At 46.3% G+C, this 18,655-nt stretch overlaps 1 protein-coding gene across 4 annotated transcripts in view; it reads left to right on the forward strand.

Annotated features, from left to right (window-relative positions):
* LOC147904466 (putative RNA helicase SDE3) overlaps positions 1-11,036 on the forward strand; it is a 66,573-nt gene extending 55,537 nt beyond the window's left edge. For all 4 annotated transcript variants that reach the window (XM_087386665.1, XM_087386647.1, XM_087386674.1 and 1 more), the window contains one exon: positions 10,420-11,036. In XM_087386665.1, the coding sequence (XP_087242791.1) occupies positions 10,420-10,608 (189 nt within the window). In that variant the 3' untranslated portion in view covers positions 10,609-11,036. The remainder of the gene's footprint in view (positions 1-10,419) is intronic.
* Positions 11,037-18,655: the final 7,619 nt, after the last annotated feature.

Below are 18,655 nucleotides of genomic sequence, written 5' to 3' on the forward strand. Positions count from 1 at the left end.
CTCCTTAGTGCCGGCTTGCGCTCCTGAAGAAACCTCCTCCGCCTAAGGGCATAAGCCTGCAACTCCTCACCGCTCCTCTAGATTGCATCGACCACCCACGAAGCCCAACCCTCACACGGTACCGTCTCTGACTGTTGCCAAATCCCTGCCATGACCTGCTGGATCTCCTCGTCCCACAGGAGGTCCTCTAGAATGCGGACCCTCTTTTGGGTAAGACCCTTGCAGGGCTGCTCTAAGTGAAGTACTACTGGAGAGTGGTCTGACATTGTAGTACCTACGAGAATCCCAATAGAGCCGCCTTTGTGTAGTGCCTAGAACCCAACGTAGAAGCGGTCTAGCCTCTCAAGCAGTCCATTCTGTCTCCTCTGTCCGAAAGAGAAGAGGAGGCTGCCAAGTACCCTGTTGAAATCCGGCTCTCGCCACGGGTCTCTACCACTGATCATGAAAATGAACTACTCCTAGGTTCTCCGCTGTGTCGCTAGCATCTCAAAGGAGGCGCCGCCTTGCTTGTCCTCCCCAAACTCCAGGTTGTTGAAGTCCCCTTCAACAATCCAGGAATCTACATCCGGAAGACACTCTAAGAGCCTCCTCCAAAAAGCTGGACGGTGCTGTTTGTATGCTACACGTTCAGGATCCCAATCCTGGACTCTCCTATCCTAACTCCCATCCAAACTGCCCGTCTTGGGATAAGTGCGCCTTGATCATAGACCTCAGGAGCCATTGTCTATGAGACCGAGATGCAGACCCCTCCGCTCCGTCCGACTACAGGGGCCACACCTCTGGACCTCTTCTGGGAGGAGGTGGTGTCGCTGTCTAATGTATGATGCTGAGAACATATGCTCTTGAATCAAAAGGAAGTCCACTGTCTGCCCTACCACTCTCCTACCACTGCCCTCTGTACTTGCTGAAGGATCAGGTACTGCGATTGACTACAAGCACGGTCGTGGAGCCCGTGCACGTTCCAACTCACTATGGTCCAACTCATGAGAACGGGGATGCACAAAACAAGGCTCTCCTGTGAGTGGGTGCTTGTTCCTGAAAGACTGCCTTATGTGACTTTGCCGGGGGTTTGGAGGGCGAGTAGTCCGTGTCTGTACGACGACGTACTAAAGTAGTATGCCAGTAGTATGCCTAATCAACCTTTGCCTCAAGCGGCAATTTGATAACTCCTACCGCCAAACCACACATCGGCTCCTCTCGCGTGAAGCTCAACTAAAAACTCACCTCCGCACCATGGGTGTGCCAAAGGTCCAGTCCCTGTGGCCCCATCCACTCGTCCATCGTGCGTGAAATCAGATTTCCCATAATAGCATCAAACACCACTGGGGACCACTTTTCCAACCCTGTGGATGCGAACTAGAATCTGCAAATTGGGTGTGTCTGGGAGCCCACTACGCTGATCGAACCCCCTTTTTGGGGCTGCAAGACCACTAGCGTTACCTCCAGGGGTAGAGGGTAAGAGTCTGGAATCTTCAGATAATTCCAGGGTTTTAATCTCTAGAAGTCCCGCAGTAAGGGACGCCCGGTCTGAAGATTGGGAGTTGCTGACCGGAAGGCCGAGCTCCTTCCCTCTGGCTCCTTCCCGGACTGGTCCAGATGTTGCGGTGAGGAAGCGAAAGGGGACATCGTCTTACCCTTGCTTGTTGGCGAGGAGGTGGAGGGGGGGGGGGGTGCGGAGAAGGAAGGGGGAGGGAGGGAGGTGGAGGGAGGGGGGCGGGTGGTGAGGGTGATCATAGTAGGAGGGGCGAGGGGAGGGGGAGGGGGTGGGGGGAAACCAGGATGAAGGGGTTAGTGGAGAGGGAGTGGGATTTGGAGGGGGCAGGAGGGAGTAGGGGCAGCCACAGGCCCCCTTACTGATCAGGTTCTCTGGGGCTCTAGACTCGCTCCTCCTCAGCCATTGACGGGCTCCGCAGCTTCCACCATCACAACATCAGGAGCTCTTGAGGCACGCTACTGATGCAAGGGTGGGTGCGGGTGTTGAACCTCCATAACGGAAGGATCCTCTGGTTGGGCAGTGGTCCCTTCCGCTGGGGCAGGTGGATCTCCACGTAAGGGCTGCTGCTGCTACTGCTCCTCAAATGCCTCTCGAAAAGCCATGTCTCTCTCTCTCTCTCTCTCTAGATCTAGCCCTCTGCTTGCGACGCTTGCGGGCTGTATGCTTGGTTTCTTTTTCTTTTTAAACCTGGGTCCAATCCCTTCTGATGGGGTCACCCAGGGGGTCTGAGACTCCTACTGCTCATGTTTGAGGGGGTGTTGGTTTCTGGCTTGCTGGCTCTATCTGCTCTGCAGGGGTGGGGGAGGAGGGGCTCGGCCTTGGCCGCGGGGGCAATCTCTGGAGGTGACCCATCTGTCTGCAACGAAGACACTGGCTTAGTAACCCAGAAATCCCCACTCGCTGGCGAAGTGTGCCCCCTTCGACGGTCTCTAGGAGGATCAACTCTGGGAGGGACTCTGGGCGCTCAACCAGCAGTCTGATCCTAGGGACCCCATCATCTGCTACAACTGAAGCGGCTGACATTGGTGGAGACTCGAGCACGGTGCCAAATGCGCGACCAATGGAGGGGAGGATAGCTCGATACTCCTTTGGGAGCCCTAGGAAGCGGAGTGTAACTGAAAGACGGGGAACATGGTGTGTCGTGTCCATGTCCTCCAATGTAAAGCCATGGTACCAAGGAAAAGAGGTACACTAGATGCGGATGGGGCTCTACTCCACGAGTGTCGAGGCAGTGTCGGGCGAGCTCAGCTGGATGAGGAATACACCTCTTCCATAGATGGTGACCTCTTGGATGTGGTCACTCTCTAATGCCAAGCTCGCTTGGATCCACTCTCGTACCTGTCTCCTTGTAGGAGTGAGGCCCACAATTCTACCCACAATCGCCTTGTCTTGGAGGGACCGAACTGCTTGCTGTACCTGTTGCTTGTCAGTTGGGGAAAGAAGAACCTTAACGGTTGTGGGATTCGAGGGTGCTACCATAGAGCCCCTCTGGCCAGACCAAGGGTCACCACCAAGATGTTCTTTCGCCTTGACAACAAAAAATGCTCCCACTGCAAGGAGGAATAAGAAAAAAGGGGGGGGGGGGGGGAGGAAGAAAGATGTCAGAGGGGGAGGTGGAGACAAGGGGAGGCGGGGAGCGGACGAGGACAGGCTGGGTGAAGGAGGAAGAAGGCAAGGAAGGAGGTGGAAGAAGGAAGAGGGAGGCGAAGAGACGGGGGGAGAGAGGTGGAGAGGACCGGGGGGAGGCAAGAAAGGCGCAGGGGGGACGATGGAAAGATGAAGAGGAGAGGGGACGAGGAGGTGGAAGAAGTGGCGGGATGGCGGAAGAAAAGGCATGGGAGAGGAGGCGGGAGAGAAGGGCCGGCGAAGGAGGGAACAAAGGAGATGGCCGAGGAGGCGGAGGGGCGGAGATGACAGGGGGGAGGCGAGATGGTGGGTGGTAGAGCTGACAGGGGGGGGAGGCGAGATGGTGGGTGGCAGATGGGAGGCAGTGGGGCTGCAGAAGGGGTGGAAGGGGCGGCGGGACAGCCAGGGAGCAGGAGCAGCAGCAGCAGCTCCTAGAGCTAAATCAGTTAAGGGCTTCTTATCACCATCATCTATAGGAACCTCTTTCTCTTTGACCAGCTTTTCATCCTCTAGTTTCTCATCCTCCAAAACTCAATTCCAAGACAATAGTGGATAAGTCCAAGAATTTTCATGTAGAATTCTGCAGATAAGTCTTGTTTCAACTTTTTGATGAAGCTATCATTGCTTCCGGTCAGCAGATCATCTATGGACAAAAGTGCAATAGTAATGTCTTCCCCTTAAACTTTGTAGTAGAGAGTATGATCTGCGTTGGATTTAATGTATCCCAGTTTAGCAAAATACTTATCGACTCTACTGTACCATCTTTTGGGTGCTTGCTTTAAGCCGTAGAGACTTTTCTTGAATGGCAAACGTGATTCTCTTTCCCTGGTTTAACATAACCTGCTGAATGTTGCATGTAGATTTCCTCATCTAGGTAACCATTGAGAAAAACATTCGTGACATCGAGCTGGTACACCTTCCATCTACTAAGTGTCGCTAGTGATATTAAGAATTGTATGGAATCCATCTTTGCTACTGGAGCATAAGTCTCATCATAGTCCGGACCATATTGCTGTGCAAATCCTTTTGCAACTAGTCTGGCTTTGTATCTTTCAATGTTTACATGTGGATTGTATTTCACTTTGTATACCCATTTGTTTGCTATGGCCTTCTTTCCTACTAGAAGGTTGCATACTTCCCAAGTATTGTTCTTGTACAAAGCTTTCATTTCTTCATTCATAGCAGTTTGCCATTCTGTCTTGTCAACTGCGTTGCTTTGCCTTTCTAAGCATATGTCAATCTAGGTGGTGGTCTGCTTTTCCTAGTAGACCGTATGAGTTGCTGTGGGTCTTCTCGAGGTGCTTCTGGCATTTCTTTCTCTTCTTCATCAATCTTTTCCATAGGTGATTGTGTAATCGGTGTGTCTATCTCCTGTGTATTTGAGGTTTTCCATTCTGATTCCTCATCAAAGATTACATCTTTGGAGATAATGACCTTTATGTTGATGGGATCATACAACTTGTATGCTTTGCTTTCTTAACTGTGGCTAACCATAATGCATTTACGTGACTTCGCATCCAATTTTCTGCGATGATCGTCACGTATGTGGGCATATGCTATGTAACCAAATATGCGGAGATGCCCAATGCCTAGCTTGTGTCCAGTGAATGCTTCATAAGGTGTCATACCCTGAATCAGTTTGGTCGAAAGTCGATTAAGTAAGTAGTTTGCAGTGGAAATTGCTTTTGGCCAGTACTGATTCGGAAGATGCTTCTCACTGAGCATTGCTCTAGCACTGTTTGCTAAAGTACCGTTCTTTCTTTCAGCTCTTACATTCTGCTGAGGAATATCTGCATAAGTGAATTGTCTTCAAATGCCATTACTTCTGCAAAATTTGATGAATGTTAAAGACATGTATTCACCTCCTTTGTGTCTGATCTCATGACTTTGATCTTTATACCTGTCTAGTTTTCGACCATGGCTTTGAATTCTTGGGAAAAGATCAAATTTCTCTTTTAGAAAGTAGACCCAACAATATTTGTTGTAGTCTTCGATGAAAGTCAAGTAGTAAAGTAAATCATTGATGCTGCGGGTCTGGGCATAACCCCATACATCTGCGTGTATCAAATCAAGAATACCTTGTGCTCGAGCGGTGCTTTTGTTGAAATTGGTTCGCTTTTGTTTACTGAAGCAACATGCTTTGCAAACTTTGCCAAGAAACTGAAGCTTAGGAATTCCAATCGCCATATATTGATTTCTTAGCTCTATCAAGCATTTGAAATTGACATGTTCATATCTCTAGTGTGATTTTGCGAAAAGTGGCATCTGTTGCGGTTGAGCTGACATGGCATGCAAAATCTGATACTGAAGCTAGCATTCTGAACAAGCGTCCTTCCTTAATTGCTTTTCCTACTAGCTGATATCCTCTGGATTTGTCTCTGATAGTGCATTCATCTCCATCGAAGATGACTCGATAGTTGTGTTCTATCATTTGACCAACTGATAAAAGGTTCTTGTTGAGCTTCGGAACATAGAGTACATCTTTCACCAATCCTTTCATACCAGTGAAATTGTTCATAGGGACAATGCCTTTCCTTTGAACTGGATTCGGTGTGTTATTTGTAGTGTAGATAACCGTTCTTTTGTCCTTCTAATGGTTTCATCTCTGTGAATCATTCTTGATGCTTTGTCATATGAGATGATGCACCATTGTCAATGTACCAAGGATCCCGATCTGCTTGGTCGACTTGATAAATGCATTCTCCTTTCGAATTGCAATCAATATCAAGATACATTGTTTCAGTCTTCTGCATATCTTGCTTGCAAGGAACATATTCTCAGATTCATTGGCATAATGACTATGGCTTTAATGTCCACTGCAATGATTCCTCTTTCTCAGAAAGTCTCTCGATTACTATTTGATTGACCGCCTTGGTCATATTGCTTCTTGCGGCAATCTCTTTCATAGAGTCCAAACTTATGACAATAGTTGCACTGAATGTTTGACACGTTGATGGATGCATACCCTTGTCCTTGAAATCTTCCTTTGTTGGAATGATTTTCTCTTTGCTAATGCTGATGTTACTGAGGATGATGCTGATGTTGATTCTGCTGATGACTTTGTTGCTGCTGATGTCCAATTCGTTGAAATGATCTATCTCCACCTTTGCCTTTGCTTCTATCTGAAGCTGTGAATGCTTGATCATTGGAATGATCTTTCCGTGCATGAATGGCGTGAGTCCTGAGTTCTTCACCAAGTAAAACTGACTGGAGCTCTTCCAATGTCAGAATTTGCCATTGAATGGCAATACTCTGGACTAGATTCTCGTATCCCTATCCTAGCTCATTCAGGATGACTTGAACCATTTCTGCGGGATTCATGGTTTCTCTTGCTGCTGCGAGTTGATTGTTGTAGTTCTTGATTCTGAGAACGTAAGCATAATCAGTTTCATTGCTATTGTGAAAACTCTGGTTGATTTGGTTTCTGAGTGTGAGAATCCTGGAAGTGTTCTTGGACTCGTAAAGAGCTGTGAACATATTCCATGCTTCTTTGATGTCTTGACTATGTTGAGCTGTCCTAGCATGACATCTTGCACATTCTACTTGATAAAATGATATGCATATTTGTCTGTCTTGTCCTATTCTGCCTGTGCTCGGGCAATGGCGGTCACAGTTGGTGCAGCTGTAGATCCCATTGTAGATCCTTCTGTTGGTGCTGCAGCAACAGGTGGAGTAGATCTACTGCTTGCTGGATCGTCCAATGGTCTAGGTGTAGACCCATCGACATACTTTCATTTATCTTGAAGTACAAGAATGGTCTCCATTCGGTATTTCCATGTACCATAATTGAAGTTGTCTAACTTAGCAGATGCCTCCAAATTGAGGTTGCTAGTGGTAGACATGGTACAAGAAATGTACTTAGAGTGTCTGTGAAATCACTGTCTGAATCAACTGCAAAACACTGACTGTATCAATTAAAATGTGAACTGTCGGTGAAGATAGAGCTGCAATATATAGCTCAATTTGTTAAAAGGCTTGTGGCAAATGATGTCGGGAATAGCCAAGAGGCTTTACAAGGCTTGAAACAATGTGCACAATGCCGAAAAGTAGCGAAATAGGCTTTACAATGATGGTACGTGTGTGTAAAATCAACAAATATGCAATCTGTCCTTTGATCAGTCGATCAATGCCTCTGAACACTTTGAAGTTTGCTCACTGAACTGTGGTACGTCGGGGTTAAAAAAATATAATGATGTGAAACCGCATGTGAGCGTAGGGACTGACTCTGAGTATGAACTATTTAGGAACTGGCTTCGATTGGCTTTTTTGGATTATCTCTTGTAAGAATGATCTAATGTACTCTGAACTAGATCTAGACCAACCATCGAGCGATGAAAAAAAGCAGCAAATAATTCATTTTCTTTGTTCGTTTTCGGTACTGGGTCAGATGTGTCGATGTAGAGATTGATGTGCATACAAGAAGTGGATCTGTCGCTGAGGCTCAAAAGTGTGTGATACTTGCGCTGCGTGATGTGACGAGTGCGTAGAGCACGAAAAATCAAGCGTTTTTCTTTTTGGAGCGCCCTCAAATTCTTCCTGGATCAAGAGATACAGCTTGATCTAGATGGAGGGGCAAAAAAGAAAGGGTGCTATTAGTTACCTCTGTGGGAGCTTTAAGTTGTTGTAGTCGGCCCATTGAAGGAGTAGACAGGAAGCCGAGAGGCTCGTGGACTTTGGTTGTGCGTCAGCTTTGCCTCTGTAGATGTCGTGGGCCTTAGGAGTTGGTGTGTAGGAGCTCGTAGTTGCCTGTCGATGCAGTCCTTAGGAAGCGAGCTGTTTGCAGGTGTCTACGAGTCGCTGCAGTCCATGCTTGCTTGTAAATAGATGCTTGTTGAGAGCCGGCTTGGACCTTAGCTCTGCTTCAATCTCAAAGAATCTCTCTTGAATAGAGATGAACTTCTCTCAACTGAAATCTAAGGAAGAACTCACGCGAAGAAATGAACACAAGGAAACTCTCTCTCTCACAAAATAGTGGAAGAATGGATGGAATCCTCTCAAAGTGGATGGAAATTTCTCTCATCAATGGAATGAAAGAATGAACTTGAGATCTCTCAAGAACTCTCGATCTCTTAATCTATCACACTCTCTCATGTGGATCGCAATTCCTCAGCAGAAGGCAAGGGAGCTATAATACCATGACAAAATATGAAGAGGGGAGAGGAGAAGAGTGTAGATGAGGAGAGAGGGCACCGCTAGAGAGTACACCACAAATGACTAACTGTACACTAGATTTAGTTGAAAATGTAGAATATGTACAAACCCTTTTAGGGTTAGGGTTAGGGTATCTAACCCTATCCTTTATAGCACTCTATTGGGTTAGGGCTGTGCACATATCTAACACATGATGTTGAGATGGTTTCTCAATAAGACAGCAATTGCACGTTCAACAAAAACTTCTTCCTGTAGATCCCCATTCAAGAAAGCCAACTGATGCGCCTTCCAACCATGATGGTTAGCCAATGCAACTACACATTGGATAGTGGACAATCTGGAAGTCAGTGCAAAAGTCTCCTCAAAATCTGTCTCTCTGCTGAGCAGATCTACAATCAGTAGGTGACGCAGATGTTGCAGGTGATGTAGGTGTTGCAAGTGATGCAGGTTTGTGCTATTGGCCTGTACATTGGCATAGCGATGCAGATCTATACTTGCAGCTGGGAATAGGCAGAGCAACCAAGCTCTGATACCACTTATTGCAGCAGAGCGCGCACACACACAAGTGGGAGCAGAACGTGATGGAAGGCGTAATGACAGTAGACACCCACCACCATTTTCACTGATAGAGCCGCTGCACGATATATCCAGTATTTCATGCTCGTACCAAGCACATTGTGAGTCATTATAAGTATGCCAGAGAGAGGCTTCATGCAAGGGAGATCACATTAACCATCTGTTCACCAAGGCACTTTCCAAAGAATTTGAAGCTTTTCGCAAAGCTTTCGGCTCGATTTCTTCTGGCGACTGATCATCTCTGTACATATGCACACTTCCACTCCAGGGGGATTTGTTAGTTTATGTGGGAGTGGGTTAGTTTGACCCTATGGGGCACTTTTCCCCTTCCCCAACAAAAAAGAAAAAGAAAAGAAAAGAAGGTGTAACTAGTATTTAGGTCATATAGGTCTTAGGCCTTATGTAGTTTTCATTTTCCATTCAATCATATCTATACTATCGTTGTGTCTCCTCTTCCGCCTATGTGTGTATGCATGTGCCATTCAAACAATCATAATTGGGATTGCTTTGTATCTAAGGTCGCTTTGAGAAATGATGGGTGTGGTAGTGGATCAAAACATATTTCTTTTGGTGTCACATGAGATCCACCCAACTCATGAGACTCCGCAACCTTATCAAATGTTAATGTTTGAAGGTCATGCCCTATACTTTAGTCTATAGAAAAAATGATGTGATAGTGCCACACCAAAACCAAATGAATGGACGACTGGTATGTGACTGGCCTCAAAGGTATGTAGGCTATGCAAAGATCAGTTTGGAGCTGCAACACTGGGTGCATTATAGTGAAGTGTACTGCCACTAACTTATCATAGGCCTTACCCTTAAATGTGCCGACAAATGCTGGGCTTGGAAGACTACCTTTTTTCTGTTTAAGAGGAAGTAACAATAAATTAGACCATTTTGTGAATCCAAACACATCTTGCTGACAGCCGAGTGGCGTCAGCACAATTCATCTTGGTGTGTCACATGGGTTGTCTGTCGAGGAATCCAAGTTGGTGGCCTCTCTTGAATCCGGGAAACCTTTTCTTGCATTCGCACTTGGCGGAGTGGCGTTAGCACAAGTCACCTTGGTGTGTCATGTGGGTTGTCTGTTGAGGAATCCAATTTAGTGGGCTCTCTTGAATCCGCAAAACCTTTTCTTGCATCTGCACTCGGTGGAGATAAAAAGGATAGGCATGTTCTGTAAACAAGCTGCTTCCTGTTGTTAAGAGCTGCTGAACTTTTTGTTGTCAGGAGTACCCGTGGAGGCCTGTTTTGTATAAAGACTCTGTTTGGAAGAACAAGATTCTCTCTTTCGTTGGCACTTGACTTCTATGCATTCTTTAGCTAGCTTTTGTAACTTTATATTTCCTTCTGGTCTTCTTCAAGGCACAACTTGACAGCTTTACATCTTCTTTCCAACTCTTATCAAGAAATGCACCAAACTTTTCAGGTTTGGGGGCTGTTTGTGAAATAATAAATAGAAGGATGTGCTAATTGTGAAAATTCTGAAAGCTGGGGAAAGAGATGAAAATGTTTGCTTGGTTGTGCCTTTGTTGCATTCCACTGAAGCATTTGCTTGATTTTAACAGGAGAAGCACTGGGCCGAGCTTTTCCGATATTGTATGCTTCATAAGTCATACATTGGGTGCCCCCCACCTTCAGAAGAAAGCAAATTAGATGCTAATAATTTTCAGAAATTTATGGATGAGCTTCTTCCTCCTGGGAAGTTGAAGAATGAAAATGGGGTTCTGCTCTTTCCAAATGCTGCTGCCCAGTAGCCTGATGCTACATTCTGGTATTGTACAAAATATAAGTTGCCTGCGACACATCACCCTATTGTAGAAAAGCTGATGACCTCGCACATCATTATCTCATATTCAGCTCCACAACCAGACATAAATTCAGGTTTGCAGTACTTGATGTAGGTTCCCGCTTTGGGACACTGATTCTTCTGTTGAGTTGTGAGATAATTCAATAATTCCATATACAAATGGAATTTATATCCAGGGCCTACGCCAGTCTATGGAAGAAAGAAATTGAGAGAATATGGTGTTGTGTCTATTCTATGGTTTATTCGGTTTTTTCCTGCTGTCTGAATTGACTGTAGTGATCAACAGCTATAGCTTTTTTGAGTATCAGGACTGAATATGCCTATACCATTGCAACCTGGTTGGCACCTCGAGTCCTGCAAGTTTGCATAAATTTTGCAAATGTATCTTTTTGGTCTCTCTATGCAAAATCATCGAAGGAAGTGCTTGTATGAAATTAATCCTCGAAGGAAGTGCTTGTATGAAATTAATTAAAGTATTCCTGGATTGCAACTGTGGTTGCTATGCACGTTCACAATGGGCACTTATTTAGTTTCAATATCCATCTCTCTCTCTCTCTCTCTCTCTCTCTCTCTCTTTGTGTGCATTTCCTTACTATAAGTTTGCAATAAGTACCATTCTCAGTCCCTAACCAAAAGCTTGAATAGTTTTGTGGTTAACTTTATTTATGTGCACTTCATTACTATCATTCTCTCAGTTGATTGAAATGTGTATTGGAATAGTGTCAAGTTCTAGCTTGTTCTAGCTTGCAGATTTTGGCACTACTTTGTGGAGGTTAGACACTGTGTGAAACTTGTATCGAGTGAGCACCTTGTCTAAATTTGGTAATTGATTGAAATGTGCATTGGAATAGTGTCGAGTTCTAGCTCGCAGATTTTGACACTACTTTGTGGAGGTTAGACACTAGTGTGAAACTTGTATTGAGTGAGCACCTTGTCTAAATTTGGTACACCGGCTGAACATGTGCGAGCTCCCTACTCCTCCAGCGCTGTCTTCCCTCCCCTTCACTTTGCATTTGCCATCCCTTCTTCCGCCCCTTCTCCCTGCCCTTTCTCCCTGCCCTCCTCTGTTTTGCCCCTTTTCCCTCACGTTGAGCCCCGAATTGTGGGACTCAGGTCCTCGAGGAATTAGATCCGGAATCGGTTGCAGGCAAGCCTAGTTCTAGAGAGGGACCATATTCAAGATGTCACCATCTATGGAATAGCACAGTGTTGGAGTTTCCGACAGACATAGCAGCCTCGATCATGGCAGATGACGGGGCTCCTAGACTTAGGATGGTTGATGAGAGCCCAGAGTCCCTTCCAGAGGAGATTTACCTTGAGACCCTAGACAAGGAAGACCTCTGACAGAGGATCGAGGTCTCAGGGTTACCAAGACAGTGGCTGCAATGCAAATAGATGGGCCATCTCGGCCGTGATCGCCCTAGAGGACAGAGATGCCCCCCATCCTCCCTCTCCCCCTCCCCCTCCTCTCTCGTAGGCTTGTAAGAGACAATAGAGGAAGCCTCAAGCAGATAGGGCTCAGTGTCCTCATAGAACTCTTTGAGGGGGAGTGGATGCCAAGGAGGCGGCCATGAACCAGAGGCGGTGCGCTCACTTCAAAGAGAAGGCACAGGGCAAACATGAGACAGCTTCCCGTTTTCAGGGGGAATAGTCAGGGAGCGCTTCTTAAGGTCGACCCTAGACTCAAAGAACAATACCTTCGAACTTTTGAGGAGTCCCCTTTTGGCAGGGGACCAGAGCACTTGGGCACTTGATCAACAAGAGGATGCAGGATTTCTTGCAGCTTTGATGGCGGTTGCTCGCTCCGCCTGCCTTCCCCCTCACTCAGAAGCAGGGGTTCAGAGCTCTCAGGTAGCTGCACATCAACGAGACATAGGAGTTTCTGCTATTTCTTCGAAGGATGCTCCTATTGCCCACCCTCCCCCCACCCTCCGCCTCCCTCCATTTCACTTTCTCTCCCCCCCCGCCGTTCTATCCACTCCCCCAGTTGTAGTCACCTTCACTACCTCCCCCCTCCCTCCATCTCTCCACCTTCTCACTCTCTCTTGATGAGGTTGCACGTTATTTGACCGTTTATTGCTTCTTGCGCATCTTGCACTCCCCCTAGTCACGTTCTTATGGTCGAGCCTTTGGGTAAGGGAGAGACTGAGCCTTCCTCCCCCTCTCTCGTCAAGGTTGCGGCTTTCTCCTCTCACCCACAGTCGAGTCCCTCCCATAGGACAATCTCCTTGAATATGTCAGGAAAGGGGGATTATTATTGCTGCTTGTAGGGCCTAGGCCCTATCCTGGGCAATCCTTACTGAGGGAGTTTTGAAGGGTTAGATCTTGGAGAATTATCTAGAGATTTTAGATGTGCATCCTATGGTTGTAGAGATGATCTTGCTGGCCTAGAAAGGGGGATCCATTGGTGTGGTTGGTTTTGCACTTGTTCTTTCTAGGGCTTTCATTTTGCCTCCATGGGAGAGGACCCTTCTATGTTCGACTGCATGATGAAAGAGCATATGTATGGCGTGATGGAGGAAAGACCCTCAAGGGAGAGGTTTGTGGCTCACCCATGGCAATTTAGCTACCTTCGAGCTCGACTTCACTACGAAGAGATCGGGCACAAGCATGGCAATAGGAGTGATCCGTTTGGAGTCAAAGGTGTAGCTCACATAGGCAACGCATTTGAGGGCCCAGTTGTGCACTGATAGGTTTGGGGTAGACGTGTCCATGATGCATTGGGACCGAAAGGTTGGCATAGAACTTGTCATGCCCTTGGTATGCCGCCGCACAAATACAGTGCAGGCTGCAATCCCAATTCTCTCTTTCGAGCTGCCCATGAACGTGGGACTTCAGTGAGTTGGAATGTGCATGGGCTCCACGATCATCCATGTTGGCGATAACCACATCTGATACTTCGTGAGCAATTAGAGAGGCTTGTGATAGGACGGGCAATGGGCTTTCTTTTGATTCACGAGCATATGTTTTTAGCATCGGACATTGGTTGGCGTCTACTTCAAGGCAAAGGCTTCGAGGTGTGGTCCCTTGTAGTAGATTGGAGTAGAGGGGTTTGTGTTTTGGTCTCCGAGGAAGTGGCTCCATATGTTTTTAATCAGGGTGAGCTTATCATAGGATGAGAAGTATGGATGGGTCTATGGGTAGGCGAGTCCAAGATTGGGATCTTGAATGCGTATGCACCTGCTTGCAGACATCACCACCTTGCTTTTTGGAGGCGGTTCACGGAGTGCCTCCGAGATGTTGGATTGGTGGACTAGACTTCAGCAACCTAGAGTTTGTAGAGGACAAGCAGGGATTGAGATGACTACAAAGTCCTATTGACAGTTGTTTTGGTTCGAGGGCCCTCTTTCTTACAGCTAGAGAGACAGTGTGGGATTAGATTTTGGCAATTATTGTGTTGAGCTTGCATAGGCAACTAGAGGCACCGTTAACTGATGAGGAGCATTCGAAGGTTCTCCAGGTCTTGCCTTAGAAGTACCTTGGGGAGAATAGCTTTTGGGAGCATATCTTCATCCTACTTTGACTAGCTTTTAGGAGATTTTTGACTCAAAGATTGCTTCCTTAGTCCTTGAGTAGAGGTTGGATATGCTTGATCCCGATGGAAGGGGGAACATGTTAGATATTCATCAGTGCAGACCGATCACCTTACTAGACACTGCTTGTAAGATCTTAGCCAAAGTCTTGAGTTTGCGGTTGAGGCCCCACCTTGTTGTCATTATCCATGATAGGAAGACGAGTTTTGTTCAGGAATGTAGCATCTTGGACAACATCTCCTCCCCCTTTTGGGAGGCTGTGGATTGGGCTTGTAATGAGTTTGAGTCTTTTGCAATCCTGCTTTTGGATTTCGAGAAGGCTTGTGACAAGGTTGAGTGGTCATTCTTGGAGGGCACTATGCAGACGATGGGTTTTTTAGATAGATGGAGATGTGGGGTCTCAGCGATGGATGCAGTGAGCAACCAAATGCTCATTAGCAGTCACACAGGAGAGGCTTTCTCCCTTTCTCGCTCGGTCAGACAAGGTTATCCCTTCGCTCCCTTTTCCTCCTCTTAGCTATGTCATTTGCCCCTAGGCATTAGGTCTCTCGGGGATGAGGCTTCCGATTCACGAAGAGGAGGAGCTCCTAGACTCAGAGTTTGCAGGGCGGATGATATGGTGCTCTTTCTGGAGGGCATAGTAGAGAGTTTGGAGGAAGTCCACAGGGCCCCTAGAGACATTGCATGGCCTCAAGGGCCGAGATCAACTAGACCAAGTTAGTTGGTTCCCCTTAGTAACTGAGGCCGTCTAGGAGATCCTAGAGTGGGGGGATACATCTGGCTTTCGATGGATTCCGAGAGGCCACACAATGAGGTATTTAGGCTGTCAGGTGGGCATTGTTATCTCATCAAAGCAACATATTGTCCTTGTGCTAAAGAGTGTGCGGTGCAAGCTTTTGCATTGGAGCTTGACCAAATTCTCTGGCAGGTGGGGCTCTAATGGGCTAACCAAGTCCTTTTGGCGACGTCCTGGTACATTGTCTCATGTTGGTGCTTTCATAGAGGTTGCATGGGTCATAGCTCAGATGTGTAGTGCATAACTTCTATGGGACTGGTTCCAATGGTACGAGGAACACTAGGGCGAAAGCTGCATGGCAGATTGTGATCTTGCCACAAGCTTGGGGAGGGGTAGGCATCATTGATCCAAGATGCAGAGCAGAGCTCTCTTAGGCAAGTTAGCGGTCCGCGGTCTCATGCTAGGCTCCAAACCCTAGAAGCTCTTGTTGCAACAAGGGCTTCTTAGGAACATCCCTCGCATAGGTGGATAGTGGCAGAGGTCCCATAGGTGGATTTTTAAAAAGAGGCCCCTATCATAGGGAAGCCCCCCCCTCCCCCTAATGAGGAGCTTCTTAGAGTTTGGAGGTGCTTGTTTTGGGCTCCATGCTAGCCCTACGTGCCGGAAGGAGTGCCACCTGTGTGGCACATAGAAGTTCGAGATATAGAGGGTTGCATGCTCGGGCAGTAGACACATACCAGTTGGGCACAGTGGGATAGTGGCCCAGTGAGGTTCTTTGGGGTTTGGAGTTAGCTTCCAGGGGAAGCAAAGGCCAGGGTACATACTCGCATTCGAGGGGGCAGGTATACGAAACTGACAGTTTGTGAGGCTAGGGGTACCACTCCCGATTTAGCTTCTCTAGCAGTCTCGAGGGTATTACCGTCGCAGATACTATAGAGTGGGACAAAGAGGCCTCTTATAGGTTGAGATGGAGAGGGATTGAGGGGACGAGGCAATCTTGGATGGACTAGAATGATAGAGGATCAAGATAATGGGCCATTTGGACAGGATCCAGACTATTGACTCGGACACAGTCTTATCGGGTCAAGAGGGAGCACATTGGCACCTTTGGATTTGGGAGGGCAGGCCTCTTTAGGATATCCAGTGGGACCCAATTGAGTAGTTTTGGCATGCTCGAGTAGGGCACTCAGATAGGGTGGAGGTGCCCTTTTTTTCATATACGACCCGTATTGGCCGATGCATTCAGCTAGAAGCAGTAGCTTGGACTCCCTTAAGGGAGCGCCATTGGGTTAAGCAGGACGTTCCTTGCGAGGTTATTTCATGTTTTTGGTCTTGTCTTTGGACCAACCTGAAGCCACGGAAGATATATTTTTCCTTTTGGATGCTGGCACATGGAAACTTGCCCATCGACCATTGGTTGGAGTAGATGCGGATGGATGATAGGTGTCTTTGCCGTACAGACGGAGTCTTAGATATGATCCTCCACTGCTTTTGGTGTCCAGTAGCGTGGACAACATCTTTTCATTATTGTGGCGAACGGCGGATGCAGTGGGACTTCAATGGGGGATGGTGGCATGGCTCATGGAGGGGGGCCATGCTTTTGCCATTGATCCAGTCTCTTCAGCACATAGGATCTAGGGTCCGCATGTCTCAAGGATTGAGACATATGATGCATCACCCCCATCTTTGAGTGCGCTCTCTGACTTTGCCAAAGGATAGTGTATGGGATACGGTGTCTAGCAACCCTGCTTGGAGATTTTGGGTTTCTCGCTTGTAGTCAGATAATGGAAGCCCATCAAGTCTCCGGGCAGCTACCCTCGTCACCATCTGGCAGGACACCATATTCACCTTGCAACCTTTTGGGAGCATGGTACTCTAGGTTCAAGAGCAACCATTCAAAGAGGCGAGGCTTGGCATGCACGAGAGGTATTTGTTGGATGAACAGACCACCACTTTGGTTGTTAGCACCTATTACAAGGACTCCCTAGGCAGTGAGCTAGATTCTTTGGAAACATGCTAATTTCTTTGTGACAACCAGCTTTTTGTTTCTTTTCCATGATTAGCATCTTTTGGTTTTGTTGATTTGTGTGGTAGCTTTAATAGTTGTTCTTTTTTTGGGAAAAAAAAGGATCACAGTCTCTTTATGGGTGTGCATGTCTTTTGTCTCCTCCTTTGTCAATTTATTGAGGTGAGAGTCTGTTGTCTTGTCTTCTAGGTATAGTTGTGGCTTCCAAATTACCATTTTTCTTAGAATAGTTGTCCTTTTCTTCCCCTACCCTATGGAGTATGTGGTAATCCATCCCATATACCCCTCACAAAATCTAAGGCATTAAGTATATGTGGAGCCCTATTTAAATTTGGCACTTTTCGACAAATACTTTTTCCATTTGTTTGCAGCTTGACATGTTGATCGCCTTTATTGTCTAAATAATGCTCTTTCTACATATTGTTGATGAACCCATAGAGAGGTGCAACAGAAGGTAAAGATTCTATAGAACCTTTAGGAGGTGCTCCAAGTGCACCTCTACTCTTAGTATGTGGTAATCCATCCCATATACCCCTCATAGAATCTAAGGCATTAACTATATGTGGAACCCTATTTAAATTTGGCACTTGTCGACAAATACTTTTTCCATTTGTTTGCAGCTTGACATGTTGATCGCCTTTATTGTCTAGATAATGCTCTTTCTACATATTGTTGATGAACCCATTTTCAATCACATGATTGTGCCAACATTTCTAACAAACTTAGTACTAAATCTAGGGCTTGTCATGGGTGATCAACAAAACACGTTGTTTCACACTAACATGTACCAAGCATGATCAAGAAATTTCTCACTCATGATAGTTTTGACCATTGCCATTTTTCGTAATTTTGAAACAAGAAATTATAAGCATAACATATGCGAGTACGCGAGAAAATCTTGATTCATAAGAGCACATTAGCACTTTTACACATCATTTTAGCCATTATTTTTTTAAGCAAATAAGCACATTGGCATAAGCATGAGCACATCATTACTCAAATCATATTATGCCTTTATGACATTATCACATACACAAATGAATGCATTACAATGTTTTCTCTCATCAATATGAGACTTGCGAATTGATAGAACACTACAGCTATGATGAAATGGTTTTGCACAAGGAACACATCAAAATCACATTATTGCATACATTACAAAACAAGTTCGCATTACCACTATATGCACATCATCACTATATTACACTACAAAACAAGTGCGCATTACCACTATATGCACATCATCACTTTAGCAAATACAAGCACATTATCACATTGCCACACAAGCATGTTGGCGCATTCATACTTGAAGTACATAAGGACATAAGAACTTTTTCCCATTATCACCTTTTTCATTTGAGCACATTAGCAAGAACATAAGCACATTATCACTTGCTCCACATAGCATTAGAGAATCAACACATTAATACAAGCTTATAAGCAGACTATTGCTTGCTTACACATAGTAATGCAACAGTTTGAGAGTTATAAGAGGTGTGTGTGTGTGTGGGGGGGTCTTCCAACTTGTTACGCACCTAGGAAGTTGGGATAGCAAAGAAGCAAGGTGGGAGGGTCGTAAGACAGGGGATGCAAGTAACAAGACGTAGTAGACATTCCCCCTTCTACTACTATGCGTGACTTTCTCGTGTTGCCTATTTGCTACCTCTTGATGCTCAAATCCCCCGTCCTACTATCCTCC

The sequence above is a fragment of the Dipteris shenzhenensis genome, chromosome 2 (genome assembly GCF_047967505.1).
Source record: "Dipteris shenzhenensis isolate YYH24624 ecotype China chromosome 2, Dip_SZ_1.0, whole genome shotgun sequence".
NCBI lineage: Eukaryota > Viridiplantae > Streptophyta > Polypodiopsida > Gleicheniales > Dipteridaceae > Dipteris > Dipteris shenzhenensis.